General features: G+C 49.5%; 1 protein-coding gene across 3 annotated transcripts in view; it reads left to right on the forward strand.

Moving 5' to 3' along the window:
- The window catches only part of POLH (DNA polymerase eta), a 59,272-nt gene that overhangs the window by 8,503 nt on the left and 33,400 nt on the right, over positions 1 to 17,369 (forward strand). For 2 of the 3 annotated variants that reach the window (XM_085610335.1, XM_085610337.1), the window contains exons 2-7: positions 6,203 to 6,297; positions 6,435 to 6,623; positions 6,786 to 6,920; positions 7,920 to 8,152; positions 9,592 to 9,761; positions 13,039 to 13,142. In XM_085610335.1, the coding sequence (XP_085466461.1) occupies positions 6,487 to 6,623; positions 6,786 to 6,920; positions 7,920 to 8,152; positions 9,592 to 9,761; positions 13,039 to 13,142 (779 nt within the window). In that variant the 5' untranslated portion in view covers positions 6,203 to 6,297; positions 6,435 to 6,486. Of the gene's footprint in view, positions 1 to 5,802; positions 5,925 to 6,202; positions 6,298 to 6,434; positions 6,624 to 6,785; positions 6,921 to 7,919; positions 8,153 to 9,591; positions 9,762 to 13,038; positions 13,143 to 17,369 lie in introns of all 3 variants that reach the window. The other variant, XM_085610336.1, reaches the window with a different exon arrangement.

Below are 17,369 nucleotides of genomic sequence, written 5' to 3' on the forward strand. Positions count from 1 at the left end.
ATAAGTAAAGGGCAGTCCGTTCCTTGTAAAATCATTGATGTATTTATTCCAGTCGTATTTAGGAAGAGAGCCCCACCAGGAGCAATCTGTGCTCTGCTCAGCCCATACAGCAACTGACCAAACCATACCAACGTTCTAACCTTCAACGTTCTAAAATACACACATCCTGGCTGAGCAGCATACTACACACTTGCTTGAGGACTGTTCTAGTTCTGTGGTTGTTATTGCTTTAACATAGTTGGGTCCATGTTTCAGCTGAGTTCTGGTCATAGACTGTTCTCCCTAACCAACGGGATTAGCCGGTTGCACCAGGACTTGGTTGAACGTGGGCTCTGTTGTTCACTCTTCAAAGTAGAATAAAACTTACTTGCTGGATCGAGACCCCGCCTACTTGTCTGTTTGTCACACTCCCTGGTATTGCGTTTGAGAAATTCTCCTGTGCCTTGCTCATTGCCTGTAAACAGACTATACCCCCAGGATGTCGAATCTTCTTTGTTTTACTAATCAATATAATATATGTTTCTGAAATGCTGATTGTGGTGTATTATATGGCATAGCTGTTCTACCTTACCATGTAACACACTCACAAAATCGTCTTGGGTCTAGTAAATGCTCTAATTTAAACCCTGGGTAGCAGTGGCTACGAGCATTAAATCTTAATCAAAGGAACGAGTTTAAAGCATTTAGTAGCACCAAATAACGTTTATAAAAACTGAATATATTTTTATCAATTTTGAGACACCAAGATGAGCAAAATCCACCAGAGGGTTCGGGAGATATAGATTTTTATAAAGAAAGCATAAATCTCAGCTGTTTAGCCCAAAGCATAAATAAGCACTGGTAACCGGTAAGTTTGGAAAGTTTAACAAAGTTTGAAAGAGTTGTGTTTGGCTACTCAGGCATGAGTTGGGCAACCAGTTATGACGGGGGGGAGGGGCAGGCAAAAAGGAGTAGGTGGACTGTTACATGGTCACCAAAGCGGTCTCAAGTCTAGTTCCACACTTTATATCAAGACCGTCATAGACTTCAATGGAGTGGTCCTAAAGCTGGATGGTGAAAAGTGCTGAGTGCCGTGTGGTCGACAGGGACATTCCTGGGTTTATTCCCTGGTCCATGGGTGAAGTTGGACAAATTTGAACACAGGGGTCGAAGTTCCTCATAGTCCTTTTTGAGCCAGTAGAAGTCCAGCTGTGGATGGACTACCAATCTCCAGATACAGTGAGTCCAGCGATATACTTTGGTGAGGGCGAGTGTCTTTCTTTGGCGACCAATCTTCAATCTCACGACTCTCCAGAGTCCGGAAGACACAGTTGCAACTTTTGGGTCTGGGATGGCGGTCTTAGCTGCACGCAACTGGTCCGAGGCGATTCCTTGCGGATGGCTACTGACTAGCCAAAATGACATACTTTTGCGGCCCTGGGGCTGGAACAGGGGGTCAGCAGACTGGAGGCACCACTTCAGCGGTTGTTTCAGCCTCTCGTGCGAGGTCAAGGAGTATACGTTTAGCCTCAGGATTTTACAATTTATGGGCGGTACGGGGAGCGAAACCGTTAGTGATTTCTTTCAGTTTATGCTTAGGAAGCGTGCCACCTCTGCCCACGTGTGTTTTACACTATGGGGATATTGTTTTGGGAATGTTGGGGGGAAGGGTCCTTCTTGTGTTCTATTGCCACTGTTATATTGGTTGCTACCCTATGATGTTACGCAAGGGGTATTTTAGTCCGTTAATCGACTAGGCTGGGTTGGGGTTGGCCTGGCTTGGTGGCGGCTAGGGTTGGAAGGCGTCTGAAGATGTGCAACACTGCAAGTAGACACTACACACATTTCACAGGAACATTGTACAAACTGGTAACTTATGGCTGACACTGGCGGTATTGCTGCGACGGGGCCTATCGCAGCTGACCACATTCCTCGCAGAGTAGATACACAGGGTGCTCTGCGTGCGCTCACATGGAATATTCGTGGTCTTAACGACCACAGGCAACTACAGAACGTTTTGGCATACCTGAACAGACATGAGATTGACCTTGCACTTTTGCAGGAAACCCATCTACCTCTTTCCAGCCATGGCTGACTGACACACATCGTGAGTTCTTGATGAGACCAATAGAGAGGGAGGAGATTCTACTTGCGTTATCTACCATGAGAGCCGGTAGCACGCCAGGAATAGATGGCCTAACGGTGACATTCTACAAGGCATTTCTGTACCTCTTGCTGCCACACCTGACTGCACTATTCGTAGATATGTGCGTATCTGGCGCAATGCCGCCCTCAATGAGAGAGGTGCTTATTGTGGCCATTCTAAAACCGGGGAGACCCCCTGAGGAATGTTCGTCCTATCGTCCCCTCTCCCTAATTAACGTCGACACCAAGCTCTTTGCAAAGATTTTAGCCAACCGACTGGTGCCCCTGGTACCTATCCTAGTCGCGTCGGAGTAGGCGGGGTTTGTCCCGGGCCGTAATATTACCTACAATTTACGCACAGTATTTGTGGCGTTGCAACACACTATCCCGGAGTCGCGTGCAGTAGCGGTATTTCTCGATATGGGGAAGGCATTTGACTCTGTGGAGTGGCCTTTCATGAGACAGGTGCTGACACGTATGAGCATAGGTCCGGTCTTTCTGCAGTTGCTGGGAGTGCTTTATAGCTCACATTTGGGCGCATTGTAGACTTGGTTACGGGACCGATATCTATTTTGCGAGGCACGCGACGAGGCTGTCCGCTCTCGCCGATTCTCTACGCACTTGTAGCGGAACCCTTAGCTTGTGCGTTGCGGGAGTACCATGGACAAAAGGGCATACACATTCCAGGATATAATCTCATAGTTTCGGCCTATGCTGATAACACGCTCTTATATGTGCGCAAGCCCGAACGCCATCTCTCCTCTGTATTACGTGAGGTGGTACTATTCGGGGGAGTCTCGGGTCTGCAGGTTAATTGGTCTAAGTCTCTCATGTTCCCCCTCTCGCCGTCCACGTCCCAATTTGACCTTGACTATCCACTCCAATGGACGACTGACTCAGTGCGGTATCATGGAATACAAGTGCACTCTGACTCGGAGGTGGTCTTTCGTGATAATTATGGTGTACTGGTCAGCAAGCGGGAAGATGATATAGATCGTTGGATTCGATTACCGTTGACACTGCTAGGTAGGATTTCAATAATGTAAATAATTCTCCCTCGATTCCTGTTCCTTTTACGAACATTCCGATGGTCCTCCCTGGCATATTCTTCAAAACACTCACGACTCTGATGGTCAAGTTAGCTTGGGCAGGCAAACACCCGAGAGTCAAATGGCAAATTCTCACCCTACCGTACTACATGGGTGGACTGAGAGTGCCGGACTTTGACCTTTACTATAGAGCCTTGCAATGCGCCCATGCACAGCTATGGATATCCCTCACCTTCGCATTGAGCGGAAGGTTGCCGCCCCGTGCCCGCTCCCATGTTGCTATTCGCGCCCACAGATCGCGGGACTGGCATTCTAAACTCCGTCAGCGCAACTAACCACGCCTGGCACCATCTTCTGAAGTTGCAGGCTGGGGCCCTGCTTTATTCACCTTTGACGCCTCTTTAGTGGTGCCACTGGTTGTTGCCATGTAGGGATGGTAGAGTCGTACGCGCGCTTAATTCCATTGGGGTCCATGCGATAGGCGACTTGTTTGTTGAAGACTGGGATTCTGTCACTGAAGGGAGAGAAGCGTCCTCGTGTTTTAACTAAATTTCAATACCACAGGACCCGACACGCATTGTTGTAACTGCTGGGCTCTGACCTGACTGAACCGCCGGAGGTGACTGCTCTCACCCTAATCATAAAGACGCAAGCTACGACGGGAATGGTCTCTTAAGATCTACAAACAAGCTATGTCATATAGAGCTAACCACTACACTTAAGCCCGCTTAGCCTGGCAATTAGATTTGTCTACGGAAATAGATGATGAGATGTGACTATACTGCTGCCAAAACATAAAACGAGTTTCTCTTAATGGTAGACACCGCCTAATTCACTTTAAGTTTCTAAATAGGGTCTATTATACTCCAGAAAGACTATGTAGATTCGGGCTTCGCGAGAGCGCGCGTTGTGCTCGATGTAGTGAACAAGTTGCTGATTTTGCACATCTAGCGTGGCTCTGCCCGGGAGTGGCTGAGTTCTGGAGAAAGGTGTTCTTGGAGTTGTCGGCTATAACTGGGCATGAGATTCAACCGGACCCGGCTCTGGCACTCCTGGGCTTCTCGAAGACCTTGCCTAAGGGGCTGCGCAGGTTGGTTGACATGGAATTACTCATGGCAAAGCGAAGGGTGTCTATTTTCTGGTTAAGGGGCCCACTACCTGTGCTATCCCACTGGGCGTCTGACATAACATACTGCTTTACTCAAACAGAATATTTCAGTGCTCTCCTTACCCCCGCAATAGACCCAAGAATTTCTGGACACTGTTCAATACGTATAGGGCCAATAATAATGCAGAGAACCGGGATACGTTGAGTGGTGTATAGCTTGGCGGTGTGTGTCTTGAATCTGCTTCTACTTTGTTCCAAGCTGGAGGTTGTGCGTTGCCCTTGGATGAACGCTGGACGGGCATGTCGGAGAATAAATGGTAGCTGTTCTGCTGCCAGCGGTGTATGTACTCAAGACCTCGCTGATTGAGGCCATTCTGTGTGTATATACTCTTAAGTTTTATTTGCGTTGTTGATAATAGCTTGGTGTGTAGCCCTGTTGCACCTACAATAACTCTTCTTAATCAACTGTCATTGTATTGCCAGGATGATTGTAATGTGTAGGCAGCCGGTTGTAACGCCTGCATCTGCGCCTTTGTTCTTGCTTTAATGTAATAAAGAGATTAAATAAAAAAAAAAAAAAAGATCAGACACCTGGCACTGTGCTCCATATGAATTTTCTGGCTTGCCCACTTCTAGTGCTGAACACTGCTATTAGGGCATCAGTTTTGTAGAACTTGGAAGTCTAGTGAAGAGAGAGGATAACAATGTGGATTGTTGTCCTTCCTTAGCTAAGGTGTGTGTTTTCAAAGGAATTTGTAGCACTTTAATGTATCCATTTGTTAAATGTATGCATCAGTGCACTTCTAACTGGGTCAGAGTGGTGAATGGGTCACCGTCTTGCAGGCTTGAGCATGTATTCAAACGGCCTTGTTAATGAAAAGGTGCATCTAGAGATAAAAAATGTCAGTTGTGGAAGGAGATCTTTTAAAGACGGTAGGAACTGGTCACTCAGAATTGGTGGAGTGTGGTTGCTATGTTGTGGCCAGTCATCATTCATATCTCTCCTTCAGTGGCATTACGACTTTGGGGAGGGCAAGAAGATGCATGCATGTTGAGTGAATTTTGAATGAAGTGAACCTGAAGTAAGGTAGTATCTGGACACCTAATACAGTATTTGGGGCACTTCTATAGGTGCCCTTGTGTTATATATATATATATATATATATATATATATATATATATTTTTTTTTTTTCAAGCAGAGTTTTATATAGCGAGAACTTGACCCAAATCCAATCGGGTATCAGAGCGCATTACATAGCACCAGTTACGTTACATGAGGACACACATTCACTTTTTTTTTTTTTGTTTGTTTTGTTAGGCACTGGGAGATTAAGTGATTTGCCCAGAATCACAGGAGGTTTAGCGTCGTTACCGAGACTCGAACCCAGGTCCGAGGTCGAGCGCCCTAACCGTTAGGCCAACATGTCTGCTGTCCTTTTGTTGTACAAGTCCGGTGTGAGTAGGCCTGCTGCAGATGCATGCTTTTGTAACATTGTTATGTTTTTACATTGAGTCCCCAGTAGATGGTGTAGCCAGTCTCATCTCAAGTTGGTTGTTGCACTGCAGGCCTGGATTATGCCTAGTGTAGAGTCCGGGAAAATTGTGTTCCCGCAGAGATGAATAACAAAGCTCCGCAGCACAGGTAGGATTGCCAGTCACACATTTTGAACACTTAGGAGGGTTATACACCAAGAAAATAACCACACTGATTTTACTGACACTACATCATTGAGAGTTGTGTTGTAGTGCCATTTTATGTTTGTTGACAGATTGCATTTAGCAGTTTCTAAGGCTGCCTACTAAAACTGACACTACACCATTGGGAGTTATGTTGTAGTGCCATTTTATTTTTGTTGACAGATTGCATTTAGCAGTTTCTAAGGCTGTCTACTAAAAGTTGTCTCTGCCCCTTTATTATAGTTCAGCTGTTTGTGCATCAGGATGTCATTTGCAATGAGTAAGAGTTGAAGATACTCTAAGACGTGCCGGTTTATAAATGAACAGAGCATTTAAGGGTAGGTGATTGTGCATGTTTACTTTTCAGTGGAAAATTTTATAAAATATTAATTGGCAAACTTTCTATTTTTGTCAGAGTCTGTGAGGGAAAACTTCCATCATGGAGTTAAGCCCCTCTTTTGCTTTCTGTCTCTAGTTTCTGGATCTGTGTCCACACTCCGACAATCATTCACTGAGTGTAAGCAGGTATGGAACGTGGGAAGGAGCGAGTTGTGGCTCTGGTTGACATGGACTGCTTCTACGTCCAGGTAGAACAGAGATTGAACCCTGCCCTGAAGAACAAGCCATGCGTTGTCGTGCAGTACAAGACTTTTAAAGGTGGCGGGTGAGTGGTGCTTTGAGTCTAGACATGTAGACAACTGTTCACTTCTTTCTTGTGCATTGTTTCTGTGGCTGGATCAGAAATGCAGCTTCCTATGAGTTAATTTCTATCGTTACTGAAGAGTTTCTCTCAGTCCTGTTTTCCTTGGATTTTCATGTCTTGCAGTATAATAGCTGTCAGTTATGAAGCCAGAGCATTTGGAATTACCAAAACCATGTGGGCCAATGATGCCAAGAAGCTGTGTGCGGACTTGCAGCTTGCTCGCGTCCGGGAGTCTCGTGGGAAAGCAGACCTCACTAAGTAAGTCAGACCATGAATATTGCAATGTACAGTGTGTAGGCCAGAGAGCAGCTGGAATAGTCGCATATTAAAACCATCATCTGTAGGCATTTTAAGAAGCGCAGAAGCTGGTGATGGGAGCTGCTGCTCCATTAATGCCCTTGATGTTGTATATTGAAATAATAAAATCTATCAAGTTGAGCTCTTCGCCAGCAATTGGTGTTTTTCACTAGCGCTAGGCATTAATTCGTCATTGACCATTGTAAACATATAACTTAGCATTATTTGTATCCTTCCAGTAGTTGTCTTCTCATGTCAGACAGGCATGTTCGCTTCTCTTCACGTCTCATTTTCAGATCCACCTCAGAATGCTCTTCCCAATCCTTGACAACAGAGAGCCCTATTGTGTTCATCTGAAGATAACAAAGCACAGCCCATAGTGTTGATAACCCAAGCTGTGATTTGTGACAGAATAAATGATTGCCCGAGGTATTAAAAATGGTTTCTTCCAAAAGAGCAGAACGTTTCCAGAGTGCAAATGTCAGTCAGGAGTCATTCCATGCTTGCTCTTGTGAATAAACACATTTAGTTTAGTAATTGGCCCTTTCACAACATTGCTTCGCCCCTATATCATCTGCAAGAAGCAGGTCTCCTCTGGGCAGAAAATAGATGTTTTTCTAGCTTGTACCAGACTTAACAAATTTAGAACATATTTTTAAAGATGGTCTTCAGTGTCTTCTAATTTTCATACAATCAGCCTCCGTGTTGCTTTAGTTAAGGAGAAGTTTGTTCTCCTATTGTTGCCTAACCTAGGACCTTAGTTTTGGTGCGTGGAATATGACAGTGAAGCTGTGACCAGGCAGGAAGCACATGTTTAGGTCGAACCATTGAGCATTTAATGTCATCAAATCATAGTTGCTGAAAGGACATGTGTAATTACATTTGTATCTGTGCGCCTGCGACTCTTACGCCTTATTCAGTGTAGTAATGCAGAGTGAAGATCCCTTCCTGTTGTTGTAGGTACAGAGAGGCCAGCGTTGAAGTGATTGAGGTGATGTCCCGGTTTGCTGTAGTCGAAAGGGCAAGCATTGATGAGGCGTTCATCGACCTGACTACTACTGTGCAGGAGAGACTGAAGAAGATGGCTGGATGTCCAGTCTCTGCCGCCGCTCTGTCCAGCACCTACGTTCAGGGCTATCCATGCAGCTCCGAGGAGGATGGCTGGAAAGGCGAGAAGAGACCCGCTTCGAAAGGTATCTTGTGCTTGGTTCCACTTCTGGGCTTCCCGGACATCAATTGCTCTTGGAAATGAAGTGGTGCTTCTCTGTGTCTCCAACAAGAACAGTGTGACTCTGAAAAAAAGTTAAGCAATCTTCCAAAACAATGGCCTTCTAAATTTTAGGAGTTGGTTTTTGCCAGGCAGTTCAGGGCTGGGAGGTAAGGGAAGAGGGCTCTTTTATACATGGATTGCCAGAGTCCACTATGCTGTCAGCTCAGTTACGTCCCCCTCTGCCGTCACCTTTACTCTCCCGGTTGTGTTGTTGCTTCCCATTGCAGCCAGAGGATCGTCAAGAAGAGACTGACTGGCTCTTATGCTTGTGTGATTAAGGAACTTTCCCATAGCAGATGGATTTCCATGGCCACATATTGAAACAGAGTAGGCAGAATCTGAATAAGTTATCTGTTCCTCCTGCACGATGTTTGTTGTTCTCTCTTTGTCCATGTTAGTTGAGGTACAGCGTTTTTGCTTGAAAAGCTTGTGTTTGTCAAAGTTAGACCTGTTTGTACATTTGCATGGTTTGCCCTTCTCAAGTAGTATTTTTTGAAAGAAAGAAATGTTGTCTTTGAAAACTGTAATGCCTCTTTATTTCACTGGTGGATGAGTTTGCACCAAATTGCTGTTGGTAGTGATAGGTGCACTGTAGAAACAAAGAAGGAATCGATGGAATACTTAAATTAATCTTAGCCACGTGTAATTTACTCTGTATTTGTTAAATGCAATATTTTGCAAAATATTGACCGAGCTTGTGTAAATGAGGGTAGATTGTTGGAGGCGGAAAAGGTGCTTATTTTAGATAAGCGTAACAGGGGATAGCTAAAGGATGGCAAGCATCGCCCATGGTCACCCCCTTCCCCATTACGGCAGAAATTCTCAAAAGAGTTTGAAGTGGTGTAGACCATTTTTGAGCAATACTGGCACGAGGATGGATGTTTTGTTTTTGTTTCTCATTTTCTCTGCTTCATGTAGCCTTCCTGTTGTAGAGGAAGAGATTCAAAGGTTAGCACTCCAGACATTTTAGTTTCCAACAAGCTTGCCTCCTTCCTGATCATTAAGGGGACTGTGGACAGGTTTGGAGCCAGAGACCTACAAATGGCTTCAGTGAACGGTTGTTGAGCTCATTGGTTTTGTGGGCTACTGAGAATGTATGATTGTTAAAGAATTATGAACTTGTGGTCCGAGTGTATTTCGTCCATTGGCCTGGCCACACGGTCTTTGGGTTTATTGGCCACTCAAAAAGTAGACACTCAGAATTTCAACCTAGATCATAAAAAGTACAATGCCATGGGAGGCGTACAAGACCAGACAAGCCAGATAAACAATATGCATTTTTCATTTGTGTCCCAAAATACCAAATTCCTACATTGACTGGTTTCTCTGTGTCTGCGCTCTCTCCTTCTGTCTCTGACCCAGAGGAGCTACGACGGCGTGGCGTCGAGCAGTGGCTGGACTCCCTCCCCTTCGGAGACCCCACCAGCCCAGAGCTGCAGCTGGCTGTGGGCGCAGTCATCGTGGAGGAGATGCGAGCAGCCGTGGAGGCGGAGACCGGCTTCCAGTGCTCGGCGGGGGTAGCGCACAATAAGGTAGCTTTAACTTCATCCTATGGGGCTCAGTCCCGTGCAGAGGAAAGAGCAATGCTTGTTTGTGTTTCTAACCAAGGGAACAAGGCAGCCCGCTAGCACAGGGCTCTGGGATGCATTCTGCAAGTACTTTGAACCACGGCAGCCCCGGGGCCCAGTGGCCTACATACAGCAGCCACCGAGGCCCAATGGCACATGTACAGCTCCCCCGAGGCCCAGTGGCCCACATACAGCAGCTCACTGAGGCCCAGTGGCCCACATACAGCAGCCCACTGAGGCCCAGTGGCCCACATACAGCAGCCCCCCCCCGAGGCCCAATGGCACATGTACAGCACCCCCCCCCCCCGAGACCCAGTGTCACATGTACAGCAGCCCCCGAGGCCCAGTGGCACATGTACAGCAGCCCCCGAGGCCCAGTGGCACATGTACAGCAGCCCCGAGGCCCAGTGGCACATGTACAGCAGCCCCCGAGGCCCAGTGGCACATGTACAGCAGCCCCCGAGGCCCAGTGGCACATGTACAGCAGCCCGAGGCCCAGTGGCACATGTACAGCAGGCCCAAAGGCCCAGTGGCGCACATACAGCAGCCCCCAAAGGCCCAGTGGCGCACATACAGCAGCCCCTGAGGCCCAGTGGCATATGTACAGCAGCCCCCGAGGCCCAGTGGCATATGTACAGCAGCCCTCGAGGCCCAGTGGCGCCCGTACAGCAGCCCCGAGGCCCAGTGGCACATGTACAGCAGCCCTGAGGCCCAGTGGCCCACATACAGCAGCTCCCCCGAGGCCCAGTGGCCCACATACAGCAGCCCACTGAGGCCCAGTGGCCCACATACAGCAGCCCCCCGAGGCCCAATGGCACATGTACAACAGCCCCCGAGGCCCAGTGTCACATGTACAGCAGCCCCCGAGGCCCAGTGGCACATGTACAGCAGCCCCCGAGGCCCAGTGGCACATGTACAGCAGCCCCCGAGGCCCAGTTGCGCCCGTACAGCAGCCCCGAGGCCCAGTGGCACATGTACAGCAGCCCTGAGGCCCAGTGGCCCACATACAGCAGCTCCCCCGAGGCCCAGTGGCCCACATACAGCAGCCCACTGAGGCCCAGTGGCCCACATACAGCAGCCCCCCGAGGCCCAATGGCACATGTACAACAGCCCCCGAGGCCCAGTGTCACATGTACAGCAGCCCCCGAGGCCCAGTGGCACATGTACAGCAGCCCCCGAGACCCAGTGGCTCATGTACAGCAGCCCCCGAGACCCAGTGGCTCATGTACAGCAGCCCCCGAGGCCCAGTGGCACATGTACAGCAGCCCCCGAAGGCCCAGTGGCGCACATACAGCAGCCCCCGAAAGCCCAGTGGCGCACATACAGCAGCCCCTGAGGCCCAGTGGCATATGTACAGCAGCCCCCGAGGCCCAGTGGCATATGTACAGCAGCCCTCGAGGCCCAGTGGCGCCCGTACAGCAGCCCCGAGGCCCAGTGGCACATGTACAGCAGCCCTGAGGCCCAGTGGCCCACATACAGCAGCTCCCCCGAGGCCCAGTGGCCCACATACAGCAGCCCACTGAGGCCCAGTGGCCCACATACAGCAGCCCCCCGAGGCCCAATGGCACATGTACAACAGCCCCCGAGGCCCAGTGTCACATGTACAGCAGCCCCCGAGGCCCAGTGGCACATGTACAGCAGCCCCCGAGGCCCAGTGGCACATGTACAGCAGCCCCCGAGGCCCAGTTGCGCCCGTACAGCAGCCCCGAGGCCCAGTGGCACATGTACAGCAGCCCTGAGGCCCAGTGGCCCACATACAGCAGCTCCCCCGAGGCCCAGTGGCCCACATACAGCAGCCCACTGAGGCCCAGTGGCCCACATACAGCAGCCCCCCGAGGCCCAATGGCACATGTACAACAGCCCCCGAGGCCCAGTGTCACATGTACAGCAGCCCCCGAGGCCCAGTGGCACATGTACAGCAGCCCCCGAGGCCCAGTGGCACATGTACAGCAGCCCCCGAGACCCAGTGGCTCATGTACAGCAGCCCCCGAGACCCAGTGGCTCATGTACAGCAGCCCCCGAGGCCCAGTGGCACATGTACAGCAGCCCCCGAAGGCCCAGTGGCGCACATACAGCAGCCCCCGAAAGCCCAGTGGCGCACATACAGCAGCCCCTGAGGCCCAGTGGCACACGTACAGCAGCCCCTGAGGCCCAGTGGCACACGTACAGCAGCCCCTGAGGCCCAGTGGCACATGTACAGCAGCCCCGAGGCCCAGTGGCACACATACAGCAGTCCCCGAGGCCCAGTGGCACACATACAGCAGCCCCCGAGGCCCAGTGGCACATGTACAGCGGCCCAGTGGCACACGTACAGCAGCCCCCGAGGCCCAGTGGCACACGTACAGCAGCCCCCGAGGCCCAGTGGCACACGTACAGCAGCCCCCGAGGCCCAGTGGTGCACGTACAGCAGCCCCCGAGGCCCAGTGGTGCACGTACAGTAGCCCCCGAGGCCCAGTGGTGCACATACAGTAGCCCCCGAGGCCCAGTGGCGCACATACAGCAGCCCCCGTGGCCCAGTGGCGCACATACAGCAGCCCCCGTGGCCCAGTGGTGCACATACAGCAGCCCCCGTGGCCCAGTGGCGCACATACAGCAGCCCCCGAGGCCCAGTGGCACATGTACAGCGGCCCAGTGGCGCACATACAGCAGCCCCCGTGGCCCAGTGGCGCACATACAGCAGCCCCCGTGGCCCAGTGGCGCACATACAGCAGCCCCCGAGGCCCAGTGGCACACATACAGCAGCCACCGACGTGCTGTGAAGAGCATCCTGGAGAGAGCCAGGATGTCTGCTTGGTAATGGTCTGAAACAGGCACCAAGGTTGGGTGGTTGGGTTTGGATGTCTGGGCAGCCTCTACTCTTGGCATGGCCCAGTCGCTGGCAGAGTGGTTGTTTTGCTGTAGTAAGGCGTTCCTGGGTAAGGCCGGTTGCATTTTCTGGATTCTTCCATCTCTGGTTAGAGGGAACCTTAAATCAAGGCAAAACAGAAGCTCTGAGACAAAACAGGCTTGTAGATTCGGACCTGCGGAGATGGCTCATTTGGGGACAGCACTGCCACGACAGCCTGATTTTTAGAAAGGTGAATTTGGAAAGCCTCACCAACGTGCCTGCCACCTCGCTCTTCACCGTGAGGTGGCCAGTTTTGTTGATACAGTAGACAGTGCTGACATGCGACAGAGTGCAGTTTGGTGAATCATGGCTGTAATCCGTTTTTTATATTATGTGTTTGTTTCCACCCTTTAGATGTTGTCCAAATTGGCCTGCGGAATAAACAAGCCGAACCGCCAGACGCTGGTGCCGATGGGCTCAGTGCCCCAGCTCTTCGGTCAACTCCCCATCAGTAAGATGTAAGCCCTGGGCTTCTGTAGTGTATTTGACTATTTGTGATGCATGCTACGTGAGTCACTGAATTTATTTCTACAAATATAGTTCACCCATGCTCCAGAACCAAGTGCCTTAAAACTGTGCCGTCGCTTTTCTGCTCATGCCGCCTAATTCTCTCTATCCCACATCCACAGAGCCATGTCACGCGCTCCATGGTTTCCAGATCATGACTGCATGTTCAGCAGTGGACCCTCCTGTTCATAAATCATTTGCATACTTTTATTTTCTTGTGATAATTCCGCATCCATATATTACTCCAACATTAATCAATCTCGGGAGATTACTAGCGTAATTATTTTCGGGTCCCATTGCCTATTTTTAGGTCGAGCCTGCGCCAGCGGGCATGCGCTGCGAGGCTTCTTGTAAGCATTCTAAACTACTCTGTGTGAGTCTGGCTCCCCACCCCCCGACCCTCCCCACCACGCATTGGGTTGGATGTTGCCTGTGCCATTTTGTTACCGTAGGCTTCAAATGGCTAAAGGTGGGTGCATGTCCCACCTCTTTTGCAGGTTCACTCCCACAGCGTTTTGCTTGCGGGAGCGAGCAGCGGCGCGCAGGGTGGCGGCTGCATTCCTCGTGGGTCAGGTTACTATATCCACACAACATGCCGTGCTTTCGCTTTCGCTTGCCTGACCCGGTCTCCCTCATTTGTTGACTTGGGATAAATGGTGTTGCTGCACAATTCACATCTCATTGGCAACGTATTGCTACTATTTTCTCCGAAATGATGCAGTGTAGGCATCCACGTTTGATGTGTCGCTCAGTAGTTTCTTTGGCTGCCTCTCACCCCTGTCAGAGCACCACTCATTGCCTCCCCCTCCTGTTGCACTGCGCTTCCTCCCTGCTTGAACTTCCTAAGGGCGCCACTAGGAATGTCTCCTGTGCAGCGCCGGCAGTCCGCTGCTCATGAAATCCCCCTGCTGGCCTTGTCCAGTCCTTGGTGCGCAAAGGGGCCGGGACGCCCCTCTGGAACGGGCGTTAAGGAGCGGGGGCACGAGCTTAGCTGCTGCTCTCCTCTCTCATCCGCTAGCATCGGCCTCCCCTACTGCGCTCCGCCCCCTCCAGCCTCATTTGCTCCAGAGCAGCAGCTGGTCAGCCTCTCAGCTCCCCACCCCCGCCCGTTCTCTACACCTCATCCTGGACCCATAGGCGACAAACACTAAACACCCATCCAAACCACACCCGGAAACACCTCTCCAAAACACACGGGCCAGGAAAACAGACCTGTACTTTCCCGCCCCCTGACTCCGGAGTCCAGCGCTGTGTGCATCTGCTCATCCAGAGCCCCTTCAGCCAGTCCTCCCTCCAGAAAATTGGAATAGTTTCGGGCTTCTCCGGGGCTCTCCTCCTCATCCTGAAGCCCCGCTACTCCAGCCCGGGTAAGCGTGGAAGGGCAGCTGCCATAAAGTAACCGCAGCAATGCCCGGCACTCGGGGAGCCGGAGATCAGATTGGTGTAAATGTAGGGAGGTGTAGCATAGTGTGGTGAGCGTGTTGTTAGGAGATAAATATCTATAATTTAACAGTGAATACTATGCATTGATCTGGTCGCCTCCCCTTTAGTTCCTGTTTGCCGTGACATGAACGAAATCGACAGGTGCTTCAATTCCTCCCGCAATTTTTTTATTTTTTTTCTCCCCCTTTCAGACAAAACTTTCCTGTCACACTGATTTTTTTTTCTTTCCAGTCTCTAGCTTTTTATTTGTTTTTGTCTTTCGTGTATGTTTCAATGATTTATTTAGTTTAATTGCACTTCTTTCCACCAGTTAAAATCATGTTTTCCCATGATGAGCATTAAAAGTAAAAGGGATTTTTAGACCTATTCTAAGTACATGAACCTGTGATGAGACACACTAGTACTGTTATAGAATACTTATATGCCCTGTTGGTTTTTAGGTCTCGCCTGACCCAGCGCATGCGCTGGTCTGGCGAGACTTTTAGGTCTCGCCTGACCCAGCGCATGCGCTGGTCTGGCGAGACTTTTTGAGAGGGCTCCAAAAAGTGCTACCAGGCCAGCCTAGAGCTACAGTGCACGTGCGCGGGCACGCGCGCCGCATTTTACCGCGATTGCTTTCACTTTCGCGGCCGCACGGCCGCTTTGATGTTTCATCGTGATCGGGATCAGTTTCACTTTCGCGGCCGCACGGCCGCTTGGCATATCCGATAGGTCTCGCTTTTGGGACCTTATAAGTATTTAGTTATGCAACTGTTGCATGGCTAAACACTTATAAGGTCCCAAAGGCGAGACCTATTGGCTATGCCAATGCTTGTTTTAATTGTAAACATTTTTATTGCAATAAAAATATAAATAATATAGCCATTGCCAAGGCAGGCCCATTGTTTTTGTCCTGATAGTGTTATTGCCTGTCTAGTTTGGCTTCTCTGTGATTTCATTGCAGTTCCTATGGAAGGTTGGTATGGTATACAACTTGCTTCAAGGATGGCGTGTGGGTGTCATTTTCAGCCTGGCTGACATGCAGTATTACGCCAATTGTATTGGAGTAACTTATGTTTATTGAGTCCAAGTTTCACTTTTTTGCTGTCATTGTATTTTGATTGCTGTCCTTGTGTTATTCCTTGTTACACCCACTTTGGCAGTGATTGCTCTCTTATATGATCCCAAAGGCGAGACCTATTGGCTATGCCAATGCTTATTTGTTAATGTGTTCTGTTTAATCCATATTTATATATTTTTGCCTATAGATGACAGCGTTGCACCATCAACTGTTGTGCTTTTGCAAATTTTCTTTTTACAGTAGGCTAACATAACTATCTGAAACACCTCCTTATTCTCTTTTTTGACATTCCCATACACCCGTGCACGTATATTTAATATTTATTTGGAGTATTTTCTATAGTCAATTCATCTAGTTCCCTACCCCTAACAACAACCCCTAATGCATACTTTGCTAATTTTGCTTTTTTGTGCTTCTGTTATTCTCTCCCCTCCCCCCGCACCCCTCAGGATATTTTCCCTTTTTCTTAGTTTGACGCGTGACTTTAATTTTCCACTTGATGGTTTTACACATTCCCAGGTAAAACCTAAGCTCTAGTTCGATTGTTGTTTTCAAACAATTCCATGCTTTATTATTTTTGTCAAAGGACCATGAAGTGCAGTGTCTGTGAGTGTCGTCGTTTATTTACATATTGGGGGTTCTAGTGCAAGCCTAGCTACCAAGGGAGTGCTAAGGCAGGTGGGGCTGGGGCAGACAAGCACAGTTGGAGCAAGGGAAGGGAAACTGGGCAAAGGGGTCTCATCATACATAAGCTTGTACATGTCACTTGATGACCAGGGTCTTATGCTTCACAGAGCTCTCCATTTTCCCAGGTCCCTGTGAAGGTAGCTCCTCTAATCTAGATGTTGCTTTGTGCTCTGTGATTTAGTTCTGGTTCTAAAAAGACTAGGAGTGTATGAGTTGCTCGTACAGGGACCTGAGAAGCGCGAGAGTTCTGGCTTCTTGGAGAGCTGGAGTCAGGGCTGTGCTAGGATTGGGGGTAGTGGGTTCCAGAATCTTACACCACAGCAAGAGAAGGGTTAGCATCTTGTCTTCTTCTTTTACCCTTTGCTCCAATCTCGTGAGGTTCCTTCTGCCAGTATCACTTATCCGATTAGAGCTCTTGATTGTGCTTGTCAGACATGTTGGAGCACCCCAGTTTATAGCTTTGTGGGTGACACAGCAGGCTTTGAAGGTGCTAGAAGAGCCAGTGGAGTTTTTTTTGAAGGTGTCTGGTATTCTGTCAGACGTCTAATACCCTCAATCAATCAGGAATTGACTGGGCGGGGGAGGGCGGCATGGAGAGCAGTTGGATGTGAATCTGTAATACTGGCGAGCAGACTGTTGGCCTGGTCAGTGTGACATCGAACCCGGTCTGTTCAGCTGTTTTCAAGCCTGAATTCGAACTAGAAACGACTCCCTTTTTTCAGTGTTCTTACCCAGGATTAGCAGGCCTGTGCTGGGACAGGAGTTGGCCAAGTCATCAAGTTTCATGTTGAATTTCTTTTAGGGGCAGGATTTGTCTAAGTCTTGAACAATTTACTGAAGATTCTGTGGGACTTGATACTGAGAAGTGGTTTGAGGTTTTTGCTGGAATTTACTTTCACTGATGATGCTCAGATGGTGTTGCCTGATGATCTGCGTTTCAGGGAGTTGAGGAGACTAGAGAGGCAGTTGAAATGGGGCCGCTTTAGTC

The sequence above is a fragment of the Triturus cristatus genome, chromosome 6 (assembly GCF_964204655.1).
Source record: "Triturus cristatus chromosome 6, aTriCri1.1, whole genome shotgun sequence".
NCBI lineage: Eukaryota > Metazoa > Chordata > Amphibia > Caudata > Salamandridae > Triturus > Triturus cristatus.